General features: G+C 36.2%; 2 protein-coding genes across 2 annotated transcripts in view; one reads left to right on the top strand and one right to left on the bottom strand.

The window, feature by feature from the left end:
* LOC120540257 (centromere protein P) overlaps window positions 1-15,433 on the top strand; it is a 337,335-nt gene that overhangs the window by 208,258 nt on the left and 113,644 nt on the right. The window lies entirely within an intron of this gene.
* The window catches only part of aspn (asporin (LRR class 1)), a 41,988-nt gene continuing 33,066 nt past the window's right edge, over window positions 6,512-15,433 (bottom strand). Inside the window, exons 5-8 of the mRNA XM_039770860.1 lie at window positions 10,047-10,157; window positions 8,515-8,608; window positions 7,971-8,109; window positions 6,512-7,394 (exon numbers count right to left, since the gene is read on the bottom strand). Of these exons, the coding sequence (XP_039626794.1) occupies window positions 7,191-7,394; window positions 7,971-8,109; window positions 8,515-8,608; window positions 10,047-10,157 (548 nt within the window). The 3' untranslated portion in view covers window positions 6,512-7,190. The remainder of the gene's footprint in view (window positions 7,395-7,970; window positions 8,110-8,514; window positions 8,609-10,046; window positions 10,158-15,433) is intronic.

The following is a 15,433-nucleotide window of genomic DNA, read 5'->3' as shown; positions in this document are numbered from 1 at the left end:
AGGTTCAAAAATAGACAAAGTGAATTGTTTTTATGCAAAACGAGAGCTATTCCATGTGACAGAATGTCAAGAAACTAAAAATCTTGTACAAAGGCATCTATTAATGTCTTGAGAGAAGAGAACTAAACAGGACAGAAAAAGAATTGTAAGCTGTAGATGCACAACACTGTAAGAAAATATGTAAATTAAAGTCTTTAGTTTGAGAAGTAAATGCCTTACAAGTCCACAGTTGGCTTCTTTCTTAAATACACACCAAATACCATTGTAGTCTACAGGAGAGAAAAGGTGACACCAGGATGCTGATAACACTGATTAGATCTGACTGAGAGGTTTCTTGAAAGCGCTGTTTTATTTTGTCCATTTTTTAATCTAGATCTGAACATTAGGAATGACAGGACCTTGCAACCAAGTGAACAGAATAACAGGTTTCATTAGTGCTAATGCAATTATGAAGATTTCCTTAATAGCCAATTAGCATTTTAAATGACTAATTAAGGGTAAGCTAAGGGAGTTGACCATTAGGACACTGAAGGAATGGTTGCTAAAAATAAGACTTTGCAGTCATATGTGAATAATAGTATAAAAATCAGCCATATCAAGCAGTGATAGACATTAGCAACACTAGTAATAAATTTGCTGAATTGTTAATCAATTTATTAACATCTTGATTAAAAAAAGATATTAATTTCTTTCATAAACTTTCTCATATGTTACCAGATATTTGGCTAATAGTGTACTGTATTTACTCTGTGTCTATCTATCTATCTATCTATCTATCTATCTATCTATCTATCTATCTATCTATCTATCTATCTATCTATCTATCTAACTGAGTGTGTGTTGTTGTGTTTACAGTGCTCATTGTCTTTGCTTTAGTCTTGCTTGGCCTTTTGTTTGATTTTCTATGTTCTATCAGGTGCTTAAGTACACAGTGAAAATCATAATGGGAGAGATCAGTGTGTGATACGTGGCAGTGAGACTTGAGGCCAAACTGCAGATGCATTCCGTATGTTTCTTATTAACAGACACTCTCAAAAACAGTGGGTGGTTTAAAAAGATGAAGAAATCAACTTTTTAGCAATTTTGTTCAATTTAGACAAAGGAGAGGACAAGCGCAAAGCTCATTTTAACCTACTTGATAGGAGAACAACTTTTTTAGGGCAGCTTTATTTTTGGCATATTGCTTTGGCAAGCAAAAATGACCTTATAGTGTATTAATGAAAGTATTTCTTAATTTACCTGATTCAGTGTGCTAGGGTTAATGAGATCCACAGCTGCTTTGAGTGTTGTGATCTTAAAATGCAGGATGTGGTAACAGTTTTTTTGTAACTTTAGGATAATATTGTTTTTCCACAATACATCAATCAGTGCCAAATTAGGATGTTTGTCGCCTATTTCTAGAAGTCTCTTCAAAATAAACAACACTATCTGTCATATATATAGCAGTAAAAATTGGTATGTTAAATTCAGTTGTTTGATACATCATTTACATATTTTGTTACAAACACTGGTAAAGTATAGTAATGTAAAATAACTTAATGAAATGGGAAACACTGAAGTGAAAGGACAAAAACACTAAGTTGTGGTGTGGAAAAGCAACTAACAGATTATTTTAGGAATAGACTCTAAGGCATTGAATTGATTTAAAAACTAGTATTTAAACCGACCTTAAAAATTACCTGATTTACATTAACTAGAATCCACATCACAGTACAAATGGGACAAAGAACAATATAGCAAAACTTCCCTGTCATGAACACAGTAGTACAGAAGGAGTAAACAATAATAACTCACTAATAAATAAAGGATAAATATGGGATATTAGAAATCAGAATACTGTCAAAAACATTTGTATAACATTTAATGCATGGCTCATAGTGGCTCTACCTGGGATCTTCCTTTTTAAAGAAATTACACACCCATGTTGTAATTGCATGAGCAGACAGGGCATGATTATGTTGACCTAACTGGTAATGATGCCAAAATTCCCTTTGCGCAGCAGTCACACTACCACCATTCTTATAAAAAGGCTTTCACAATGAACGCTCATTGCACAGCACTCCACTGCTCCATTATAACTAATGGCAAGGGGTTCTAAGCAAGGTTGCATTGGTCCCAAACAACTGCTGACTCCCCAAGCTGCCAACACCTATTTCCAAAATTTCCTTTTTTTCTTTGCCACCCTGTATAACCGATCCCAGTGTGCAGCAGAACCTTACCTTTCCATTACATTAATCACACTCAGCAAATGACTACAAACAGATTACAGTATATACATGCCCCAAGTTGGACTCGACTGTCCACTTTGTTCTGTCATGGGGTGGTAGATCAAAAACTGAACTGAACTGAACTTGTAATGATGCAAAACACTTTTAAGCCTCAAGAACCAAATGAAAACTTGCATTTTGTTCAAACGTGGCTTAAAGAGTTTGTAAAATTTTTAAGAAAGTTAATCACAAATGTCCTGTAAATATTGTTTGAAAAGGTGAGAGTCTAAGGAGAGTTTCAAAAATGTTGTTAATCTGTAAAATCTTTCAAATGAAGCCATAAGAACATTTTTTTAAAGACAAGCCAAGGGCATTATTGCATATTTTCATATCCCAGTTATCATAGTAGCGAAGAGCCCAAGGAAGGAACAAACCCTAAACAAAGCACCAGTTTATCGCAGGGCGGACACACACACGGGATAATTTAGTGTCACTAAGTCATCAAACTTGCACGTCCTTTATTCAGTGAGAGAAAACCCATGCAGACACAGGGAAAACATGAAAATTGTATGGACCCTGGTCCCCTTACTGTGAGGTAACAGTGTGAACACTATGCCACCATGTAGCTACCTCTAGCTTAAAGTCTAGAGCAGAAACCAGTGGTTGCCAAAGATCTTTCCTAAAAAATAGTTTGACTTTGAAGTTTTTTGGCCTGTGCCTAAGCAAGATATACACAAGTGTCAATACTCTCTGTTTAAGATTAGTGTTTAAAGCATGACAGTATGGTTACATTTGGTGGTGGAGGGAGACTGCAGACCACTTGCAGTTTCGAGTGATGCAGTACTTTTATATTTGATCATACAAAGGTGAGGAAGGGATTTCAATTTGGAGTTGTGAGTGGTCTCTTTGGCGTTTAGAGCACTGCCCAAAGGTAATATTCAATCTAAAATGGAGGTGTTTATAAGATAACATGGGATTGAAGAATGGATGGGACTTGGCAGGGTTTGAAATGTGTGATGAGTGCTAGTATGCTCGAAAACACTGCTGGTAAGGAATTGCTGAAAATTGAGAACTGGCAGTATGCTAAGAGGTCTTAACTTAAGTCAAGTTCTGGATGGCGTTCTGTTTGCCACTATCTTTTATATTAGTTGTGTGCTTACATCTCCCATCACAAGACGTGATTAATGAAGGGTACCATTTGGGGGAAAAAAGGCACTCATTATACGCAATCACTAGGAGCTAACATCATAAAAATTAATAACAGAAATGATTTATAAATAAAACAATACAAGCAGTGCAGAAAAACACAAAATAAATTGGGATGGGACAAAATAAGTTCTCAAAAACTAATCAGTAATTAAACTGTACAGGAATAATGGAATGAGAAGCATATGAAAAACAAAATGAGCCATTTATTTACAAAAGCACTCAGTATTGTTTTTGAAATGTAACAATTTCTTGTTTCTGCAACTGAGAATGGTTTATCACTCACTTTTCCTTGTTGATGAACCAATTCTAACAGCAGGATTACATCAAAATTTTATATGAGAGATTTTTTTTTGCTCAGGAAAGGGATCATGCCCCAAAAACAAGCATGATCTAAATATGACTGCACTTTGGATTTAGGAGCATAATGGCAATAGAGGATGCGCAGAGTTTCTTAATGTATATTGATTACATTGTTTATTTTAAGTCCTGTATATGTTATCAAGTAGTAATAATAACCAATAATGTGCCCAATTACATTTTGCATAATTCTTTTCTGTTTTAACCATACAGGTGCTGGTCATAAAATTAGAATATCATGACAAAGTTGATTTATTTCAGTAATTCCATTCAAAAAGTGAAACTTGTATATTAGATTCATTCATTACACATTTCAAATGCTTATTTCTTTTAATTTTGATGATTATAACTGACAACTAATGAAAGTCCCAAATTCAGTATCTCAGAAAATTAGAATATCAATTAAGACCAATGCAAAAAAAGGATTTTTAGAAATGTTAGCCAACTGAAAGGTATGAACATGAAAAGTATGAGCATGTACAGCACTCTATATTTAGCTGGGGCTACTTTGGCCTGGATTACTGCAGCAATGCGGCGCAGCATGGAGTCGATCAGTCTGTGGCACTGCTCAGGTGTTATGAGAGCCCATGTTGCTCTGATAGTGGCCTTCAGCTCTTCTGAATTGTTGGGTCTGGCGTATTGCATCTTCCTCTTCACAATAACCTTTATATTTTCTATAGGGTTAAGGTCAGGCGAGTTTGCTGGCCAATTAAGAACAGGGATAACATGGTCCTTAAACCAGGTACTGGTAGCTTTGGCACTGTGTGCAGGTGCCAGGTCCTGTTGGAAAATGAAATCTGCATCTCCATAAAGTTTGTCAGAAGCAGGAAGCATGAAGTGCTCTAAAACTTCCTGGTAGACGGCTGCGTTGACCTTGGACCTCAGAAAACACACTGGACCAACACCAGCAGATGACATGGCACCCCAAACCATCATTGACTGTGGAAACTTTATGCTGGACCTCAAGCAACGTGGATACTGTGCCTCTCCTCTCTTCCTCCAGACTCTGGGACCTTGATTTGCAAAGGAAATTCAAAATTTACTTTCATCAGAGAACATAACTTTGGAGCACTCAGCAGCAGTCCATTTCTTTTTGTATTTAGCCCAGGCGAGACGCTTCTGACGCTGTCTCTTGTTCAAGAGTGGCTTGACACAAGGAATGTGACAGCTGAAACCCATGTCTTGCATATGTCTGTGGGTGGTGGTTCTTAAAGCACTGACTCCAGCTGCAGTCCACTCTTTGTGAATCTCCCCCACAGTTTTGATTAGGTTTTGTTTCACAATCCTCTCCAGGGTGCGGTTATCGCTATTGCTTGTACAATTTTTTCTACCACATCTTGTCCTTCCCTTCGCCTCTCTATTAATGTGCTTGGACACAGAGCTCTGTGAACAGCCAGCCTCTTTAGCAATGACCTTTTGTGTCTTGCCCTCCTTGTGCAAGGGGTTAATGGTCATCTTTTGGAGAACTGTCAAGTCAGCAGTCTTCCCCATGATTGTGTAGCCTACAGAACTAGACTGAGAGACCATTTAAAGGCTTTTGCAGGTGTTTTGCGTTAATTAGCTGATTAGAGTGTGGCACCAGGTGTCTTCAATATTGAACCTTTTCACAATATTCTAATTTTCCGAGATACTGAATTTGGGACTTTCATTAGTTGTCAGTTATAATCATCAAAATTAAAAGAAATAAACATTTGAAATACATCAGTCTGTGTGTAATGAATGAATCTAATATGCAAGTTTCACTTTTTGAATGAAATTACTGAAATAAATCAACTTTGTCAAGCCGCTTCAGTCGCCACATTCAAATCTCGCCTAAAAACGCACTTCTTCACATTGGCTTTTAATTCTTAACCTGTTTCATTTTCCACTTGTCTTTTGCTATTTTCTCTATTTTATTTGGTCCCTTGACCTGTTTTTAGTATCTCTGTTTTAATTCTCTCTTAATGTTTATTTTTAATATTTTGCTTTTAGTCCTGCTTGTTGTAACTGTACAGCGCTTTGGTCAGTTGTAATGCTGTGTTTTTAAGCGCTCAACAAATAAATATGGTATGGTATGGTATGATATTTTAATTTTATGACCAGCACCTGTACTATGTTTGTAAATATTTTCAGTGACCTAAGCATGTCAATGAAAAGTTCACAGTATAAAATAAACTTAATTACATGAATATGCATAAACAAAGATTTTTTTTCAGTTTAAATAATCTCAAACTTGATTGCATCACAAAAGCTGAAAACATAAAGACTTACTGGCGCAAAATAAATGAAAAAATATAATTAAATTAAATTAGAAGCGCAGCTAATGACAGAAACTAGGGTTTAATTTATAAAGAAATGTCTATAGAAAAAGGTGTGTAGGTAGTGTCTGAAACATTTTCATAACTTGCATCAGTACCAGGCAGTTTATTTTGCAGTCTTCAGCCAGCTCATTTCATGACCATCATGAAATTTGAAGCAAACGTTTAGTTCTGGAAGTGATTCTTTTGTAGTGAACACTACCTATGAGAGATTTTGATGTTTGTGGCACACTCTCATTTCCAGTGAGAAAAAAGGTTAAAGCAGCAGAGACTTACTGTGAAAAAATGAATGTAAAGGTATTTACAAATAGAAAGAATCATGACAAATACTGGAGGTGCGTTTGCAGAAATAGGGTGTTTTAAGGAGTCTGACTGGCAAACTTCATATTGGAAGATACTTAGCATATTTATTGAAGTAAAAGAAAGAAATTCTCAGATACGTTTTAAATAATAACAAATAATATTAATTGCAGTACAAGATCAATGACTTACAAGCTTGAATATATTCTATTAACAAATATAAAGTAATGTATTATGATACATGCTGTTTTGTATTACAATAATGAAAAAATGAAAAGGAAGGCGGGAGCCTCAAAAAAGGAATTAGATAAAACCCAGACAGATAAGTGATTTACTTACGGTAGCTGTAATCTCTAATGTACTTCCTAAATTACTCACTGGTGAGCCTTCCTTTATTTTGTACTTTACTGTTATGGCTCCTGCAAAATTGTGCATGGTAAAGTATTTAGGCATGAAAGCATTTTGCATTTTCAGCAAAACTGCAGGATTAAAAGCAACACATTTGCTTCCTTAGTTAATCAAGTTGACAATCCATGTACTGAATTTTCATGTGTCCTTTTTGATACAGTACATATTTAACTTGACACCCTGGTAAATCCTTGTTCTGTCATGAAAATTTTCAATCAAAAATATAAATAGGCCATATCACCTATTTGCTTTATTAAGCACAAATTAGGTGTCTTTGAATAACAATCTGAATAAAATTAAAAAAAAAAACGGCATGTAATTTTTTTGTGTCTCCCCTGCATTTTAGATTTAAAATTACCCAAAGATTTAATATTTTAACATTTCAAGTAATTAACAAGTAATACTTTTTTCCTTATTTTCTCTTACGGAAATTACCAAGCTGAACTCCCATCTGAGTAGAGACACAGCGGAAAGTAGTTGGCTGTACTTCCCAGTACTTGAAGGAATTTCCAAAGAGACTGATGCCAGAATAGACAATTTTCTTTTTTCTGGCTTCTGTAGGACAGAAGTCATTTACTCCAATACTGCTGATGTTGTTAAAATGGAGGTAGACAACCTGTTTTTTGAAATAAGAGACAAATTACTACTTCTTTATAATTGCATCAATTCTTCCCAGAGTGAAACTCACTGTTCTATTGTAAAGGTCACAGATATTTCTAATTGGCTATTTTTCAGGGATTATAAGATGCAGAAAAACAGCATTACAGAACTCTAAAATGCAAATTTGTTTTAACAAAAGTTCCAGGATCATTCCATCTTTAACTTGTGCCATCTTGTTATTCCTTATAATATAACTTTAACCTTTACTGTGTTAAACCCTTTATCTAAATAAAATTGAATGTATTTGTTAAGGTGTTTTAGGCAGGCAATGCCATAAACTCAGAATCCTCAAACTTACAGAGGTGACTCAAGAAAATATTTTTATTTTACATCAAACTTTTTTTTAAATATATAAATAATTGGAAGCTATTTTACTGTTTGGTCTTCCATTTCTTGTGAGTTATTACTTTCATTTATTTTCTGACCTGTTGTACTATTGTTCATAATTATGTAATATAATAATAACATTACATCACATTCACTTCACATGATGGTAAACTTGAACATGAATAGTAGTGTCAATTATACTTACCTGTAAATACTTCAGAGATGCTAAACCAGCTGGGACATGCTTAAGTTTGTTGTAATCTAGATGAAGTTCCCTTAAATTTGGAAGATAGGCTAGACTTCCATTTTCAATAGATTTTATTTGGTTGTTCCCAAGTCCAAGCCTGAAAACAGAAAGATATACTTAACTAATATACTCTTTAAAATGCTGAAATAATAGACTGGAAACAGTCCAAGGTTGGTCCTTGCATTATGCCCAGAATTACTAGAATATGTTCCAGCTTCATCAACTCTGAATCAGATAAAGCAAGTAAAGATGTTAAATACTCATGGAACAAGTAAATAAATGTCAGCAACACTGTTTTTGATCTTCAGCTGTGTAAAAGTATGCATTTCTCTTTACTTCTCAGTTGTAAAATTTGACATTGTCAAGTTGTCTTAACTTTATTGTACTCTAAATCGATTATAGTGTACCATCAGTGAACATATTTATTTAATTAATGTTCAGATAAATTCCTATCTACAGTCCAGCAGCAAGTACCTGACTTATGATGTACTTCAAAAATTACCTTTGTAAATCTTTGTATCTTATAAAATCTTCAATTTCCACTTTTCCGATCTTATTGTAATCAAGGTGCAATTCATACAGGGAAGATGGTAAATCTGTGGAGTAATAAAAGGGTAGTAAAGAAATTACACTGGACATAATCGGTTCAGCTTTTAACACCATCATCCCTCAGAAGCATAAGGAAGTTGGGTCTGCTAGGCTACAACATTTTTTTATGCAACTGGATCCTGAATTTCCTGACAGAGAGATCCTAGACACTCTGCGTCGGAAACACCATTTCCAGCACCATCACACTGAGCAGAGGTGCGCCCCAGGGCTGTGTACTTAGCTCACGTGTGTTCACTCTGCTTTCTCATGGTGGTATTTTTGCATGCAGCTCTAACCATCATTAAATTTGTGGATGACACTACGGTGGTGGGTCTTATCAGCAGTGGGGATGAGGCAGCATACAGAATGGAGATACAATGACTAAAGGACTGGTACAAGTGCAACAATATCTCTCTTAATGTGGACAAGACGAAAGAGATGATCATTGACTACATGAAGGCCCATGCTGTCTTAAAGCCACTGCACATCAAGGGCTGTATGATAGAATTTGTTAAGGGTACTTGATGTGCACTTGGCAGATGACCTTACTTGGTCAATTAACATCACCTCTATAGCCAAGAAGGTTCAGCAGCTTGTCCACTTCCTTCAGCAGCTGAAGCAGGAAAGGTTACCTTCCCTCATTCTTACCACATTCCTTCAAGCGCATTCTCACCAGCTACATCACAGTCTGGTATGGGAACTGCATTGGCACTGACCATAAAGTCCTACAACAGATAGCGCACAAAGCAGACCAGATCATTGGGACCTCTCTGGTTCCATTTAAGACTTATTTATAAAGCCTAATGTGAAAGACCACTCCCACTACTTCCACAGTCTCTTTGTTCCACTTACATCTAGCAGAAGGTACAGCTTCTACCTCTTCGCTGTCCAGAATGAATTTTGTGCTGCCCCCCTGCCCTTGGATCTGCTCCTAATAGCTTATTCATATGCAGTACATTTGTTACTGCTGTTTTTTTTTATTATTAGTAGTAGTTGTTATAATTTTTTTATTAATTACTATCTGTTTCAAATTAATAATATCTATTCATTTACCTATCAATTATTTATTTATCTGTTTATACAGTAGTATAGTATAGTATAATTCTTTACCTGTTTTGCACTTGTTTAATGTTTATGTATGGTGCACCACTGTCTTGGGGAATGTTATTTTATGTCACTGTATGCTGTAATAATGTGTATGGATAGTACGACAATAAACCCGCTTGACTTGTTTTACATGGTTTGGTAAATGCGTTCCATTTTTTTATTTCAATCTTGACTAGAAATCGTAATACTTGAGACTGGATTTATCAGATTCCCACCCAACTATTGTGATCATATTATTAAATTTTAATCACAAAATTCTATTCCTTTACTTCTTAACTGCCATTTCTCCTGTTATTTATGCCTTCATCATATTCAAACTGTGTTAGCTCAGTAACCCACCTTTTGGGATAGTAGTCAGTTCTGCTTCTGCAATTCTTAGATAGTAAACAGACATTCCATCAAAAGCTCCTAGTTCAATGCCACTGTTTTGAAGTGGATTTGCACTCATTTCTGTAGAAAGCAAAATCAAATTTTACATTATTGTTTTCAGTCCATGTGTTGCATGCTTGTTGCTTCAGTGCCACCTACTGACTAAAGAGTTTAAAAGCTTTTATTTGCTTCCCTATTATACTGTAGATCTCTCCCACATGTTATAATGCATTTCCATCTGTTTCATTTAACCTTCATTGAAGAATCCCAGGCTTCAGTTCTACTTCAAGATTAAAATATTTATCCTGACTTCTGTAGGTTTTCAAATGTTTGCTCTTTTTAATCCTCTACACTTAACTATTGCTTTGTGCCCTTAAATTTGCTGCATATTTACTTAGATATGTCCAATCTATCCCTTCGTACCAAGAGATAGTTTTGCCAAAAGCACTGTCACACCCACATTCCCTCTTAACTACTAGATGGAAATCATCAGAACTACACTATTACAAGAACAAGGAAGGACAGATTTGTTTAACAGACATGATGTCTCAAAAGTTTATATGAAGTTTATTTTTGTACATGCAGATTTTAAACAGGAACACTAATGCAGTGTTTACACAGGTGCCTTTTTTATTTTAGTTTTTTTTTTTTTTACTTCACATAATGCAAACTTGCCCTTCATTGTTGTGTTTTTTCATTTCCTCACACGCAATGCAGGGGTGAAATAAGAAAATGTGTCTCAGAAACACAATAAAAGAAGAACCTGAAAACAACACAAGTCTTCTACAATATTTTACCGCTATAGTTTACAGCTATATCAGAATCAATGTGATTAATATAGCTTAGGCTAAAAGTAAAACTTTTACAAATTGTACACAACAAAATAGATTCTAAGGGGAGAATAACTTATTCATAGCAACTCACATCCAAGATCAGTGCTCAAAAGACAAGATGATACTTATGGACAAGAATAGTGAGGTCTTGACACTAACTGAAGACATCTCAAGTCATTGGCACCAATACTTGTGTCATTTACTGAAAAAAGAAAATATCGACAAGATGCTGCCCAATGCTAAATTCCCTCTAACCCAAATGTAGCCTACTGCTTTTCACTAGTACCAACTAAGTGTTGCAACCTAAAAAGTATCACAGAGTGTCAGGATTGGATAGCATGTACATTCTACAAAGGAGGACACTTGGTGAAAAGTTAATAATAGAAAGGAAATAACATCCCAGAAATATGGCTGAAAAATGTTTTACTTGCAGCATTTCAATAGAAGAGGGGATAGTTAAGACTGGGGAACCTGTAAAGGTATAAAATGTATAAAAGGTATAAAACTTGAAAATATGTGAGAAAGTTCTATACAACCAGCTAAGGGCAGAGATGCGGGCAGATGAGGTGTAGTTTGTGTTTATACCCAAGAAACTGTGATCACTCTTATCCTTGTGTTAAGACAGTTAATCAAAAAGTAAAGAGATAAAAAAAACATTTATAATATTCATTGGTTTGGGAAACATACCTGTAAATGATAGAATGATGAGGAAGTTGATTTGGTTGTACCTTAGAAAATAACAAGTTGCAGAAGTGTATTTATGACAGCTTTGCAAAAGATGGATTAAGATGCAAAATTAGCAATATGAACTGCATGTAGAGTAAAATGAATTCAGCCTCAGGAATCAGTATTGAGTCTGTTATTATATGGGTGTTTATTTTACATCATCTCAGAAGAGGATAGACAGGAGTTCAGTTGCCTAGAGTATGTGCATGATGATTTGACTATTGAAGATAATAAGAAGGTTGGGAAGAATGTGCACAGATGGAATAAACCCTTAAAAAATAAAGGTATAAATTTGAGTCCCACAAAGAGAGAGTTAATATTCTGCTTTTCTTTTTTAAGTATGGCCTCACTAAGATGCACTTAACTGTTTAAATCTTTCATTTAGTTCCTGCATTTATATGCATTACTAGCAAAATACCCGCACTTCGCAGCAGAAAAGTAGTGTGTTAAAGAAGTAAAGAAAAAGAAAAGGAAACATTTTGAAAATAACATAACATGATTGTCAATGTAATTGTTTTGTCACTGTTATGAGTGTTGCTGTCATATATATGTATCAAAATACCCGTGCTTCACAGCAAAGTCGTGTGTTAAAGAAGTTATGAAAAAGAAAAGGAAACATTTTAAAAATAACGTAACATGATTGTCAGAGTAATTGTTTTGTGTATTTGGCGGCAGCGTCACAAAGTTGTTTTCGTCTAGCTACATCAGAAAATGTACCACGACGTCTGACACGCCTCCTTTTTAGTGTTTTCTCACAGCTTGGATTGCTGCTGTCATAATCGGTTTGAGTCTACATATATATATATATATACACATACATATCTTCATATCTATATACATATATACATACCTATGTACATCATATATACATACATACATACATACACACACACAAATTATATATATGTGTGTGTGTGTGTGTGTGTATATATGTGTGTGTGTATATATACTCAGCAAAAAAAGAAACGTTCCTTTTTCAGGACTGTGTATTTCATCAATAATGTTTTAAAAATCCAAATAACTTTACAGATCTTCAGACCTTGTAAAGGGTTGAAACAATGTTTTCCATGCATTTTCAATTAACCATAATCAATTAATTAACATGCACCTGTGGAATGGTCGTTAAGACTATAACAGCTTACAGAAAGAAGGCATTTAAGGTCACAGTTCTAAAAATGCAGGACACTAAAGAGACTTGTCTACCGACTGTGAAAAACACCCAAAGAAAGATGCCCAGGGTCCCTGCTCATCTGCGTGAACGTGCATTAGGCATGCTGCAGGGAGGCATGAGGACTACTGATGTGGCTAGGGCAATAAATTGCCATGTCCGCACTGTGAGACGCCTAAGACAGCGCTACAGGGAGACAGGAAGGACAGCTGATCATCCTCGCAGTGGAAGACCACGTGTAACAACACCTGCACAGGATCGGTACATCCGAATATCACACCTGCGTGACAGGTACAGGATGGCCACAACAACTGCCCGAGTCACACCAGGAACACACAATCCCTCCATCAGTGCTCAGACTGTCCGCAATAGGCTGAGAGAGGCTGGACTGAGGGCTTGTAGGCCTGTTGTAAGGCAGGTCCTTACCAGACATCACCAGCAACAACGCCGCCTATGGGCACAAACCCACCTTCACTGGACCAGACAGGAGTGGCAAAAAGTGCTCTTTCTGCATGACAGCAATGTCAGTGTTCTGCCATGGCCAGCGAAGAGCCAGGATCTCAATCCCATTGAGCACGTCTGGGACCTGTTGGATCGCAGGGTGAGGGCTAGGGCCAGGGCCATTCCCCCCAGAAATATCCAGGAACTTGCAGGTGCCTTGGTGGAAGATTGGGGTAACATCTCACAGCAAAAACTGACAAATCTGGTCCAGTCCATGAGGAGGAGATGCACTGCAGTACTTCAAGCAGCTGGTGGCCACACCAGATACTGACTGGTACTTTTGATTTTGAGCCTCCCTTCATTCAGGGACACATTGTGAAACATTTTTAGTTTATGTCTTATGGTGTTGACTCTTTTAGTGTTCATACAAATATTTACACATTAAGTTTACTGAAAGTAAAAACAGTTGAAAATCAGAGGACGTTTCTTTTTTTGCTGAGTATATATATATATATATATATATATATATATATATATATATATATATATATATGTGTCTATATGTGTGTATATAGCTTTGGTCACTGAGTGCAAGGGAAAAATAATAAAATGTAGTCTATAAGTTATTAAACAGTAAAACAATAACGTTTTAAGAAGTAAAGTTACATTGAGCACAACTGGAGTGGTTTCGGGTAAACTACATTTTAATAATAACGTAACATGATTGACATTGTCATTGTCATGAGTGTTGCTGTCATATATATATATATATATATATATATATATATATATATATATATATATATATGCATATATATATACACACACACATAAACATATATATACATATACACACATATATACAGTATATATACATCCACATATATACATATATATATGTGCACAAAACCACGCTTTTATCAAGGCTTCCGTTGGATAGTCTTTTGAAATGAAATTTTCCTCCAATCACTCGTAGCAACGCGCTTTCTTCCGACTGTTACATTTTTGTAGCTCTGATGTGTACATCAATGTTATCGATGTACCAGGAAATCATGCATTGACAGAAGTTCCCCTTTACTTGGAATGCAAAGTGTGATTAAATGCGTTATTTTTTAACGCATTATGGAGCACATGCATCGAAGCTTCTCAGCTGTGCTTGTGCTAAGAAAAGGAAACATTTTAAAAAAACACGATTGTCAATGTAACCTTTTGTAAATAGTGCCTGGAGGATTCAGAGTGTGGAGAAACTGTAGAGACGGCGTGTGTATTAACTTGTGTATTTTTCTGTATTTGGTGGCAGCGTCACAAAGTTGGTTCCTCAAGACTGCGTTAGCTGCGGAGCTCAGCTCACAGCGAAATGAGGTAAATTGGAGGGGAGATGATGACGTGACTCTCCCACCCGCCTTAACTGTCAATCCCCCCACAAAGACAGTCTCTTGGAATTTGCATAAGCACAGCCCTTCACCAGTAATTTTAACTTAGTTACAAAGTGATCAAAACTCTCGTTTATATCCTGCGTCCTCTCATTAAACTTGTATCCTGCATTAGCTGTGGGCATGACAAACGCCAGCGGCAGCCTGTCTGTGAACTTAATTTAAACTTTAGGTTTACACCGTGCTTTGTTCCCGAAGTAGCTGTACTCATGAATATGGTTGTACACTCACCTAAAGGATTATTAGGAACACCTGTTCAATTTCTCATTAATGCAATTATCTAATCAACCAATCACATGGCAGTTGCTTCAATGCATTTAGGGATGTGGTCCTGGTCAAGACAATCTCCTGAACTCCAAACTGAATGTCAGAATAGGAAAGAAAGGTGATTTAAGCAATTTTGAGCGTGGCATGGTTGTTGGTGCCAGATGGGCCGGTCTGAGTATTTCACAATCTGCTCAGTTACTGGGATTTTCACGCACAACCATTTCTAGGGTTTACAAAGAATGGTGTGAAAAGGGAAAACATCCAGTATGCGGCAGTCCTGTGGGCGAAAATGCCTTGTTGATGCTAGAGGTCAGAGGAGAATGGACCGACTGATTCAAGCTGATAGAAGAGCAACTTTGACTGAAATAACCCCTCGTTACAACCGAGGTATGCAGCAAAGCATTTGTGAAGCCACAACACGCACAACCTTGAGGCGGATGGGCTACAACAGCAGAAGACCCCACCGGGTACCACTCATCTCCACTACAA

Source organism: Polypterus senegalus, chromosome 12 (genome assembly GCF_016835505.1).
Source record: "Polypterus senegalus isolate Bchr_013 chromosome 12, ASM1683550v1, whole genome shotgun sequence".
NCBI lineage: Eukaryota > Metazoa > Chordata > Cladistia > Polypteriformes > Polypteridae > Polypterus > Polypterus senegalus.
Note: the sequence above shows the minus strand (reverse complement) of the source record. Positions and strands in the feature narration are given on the sequence as shown.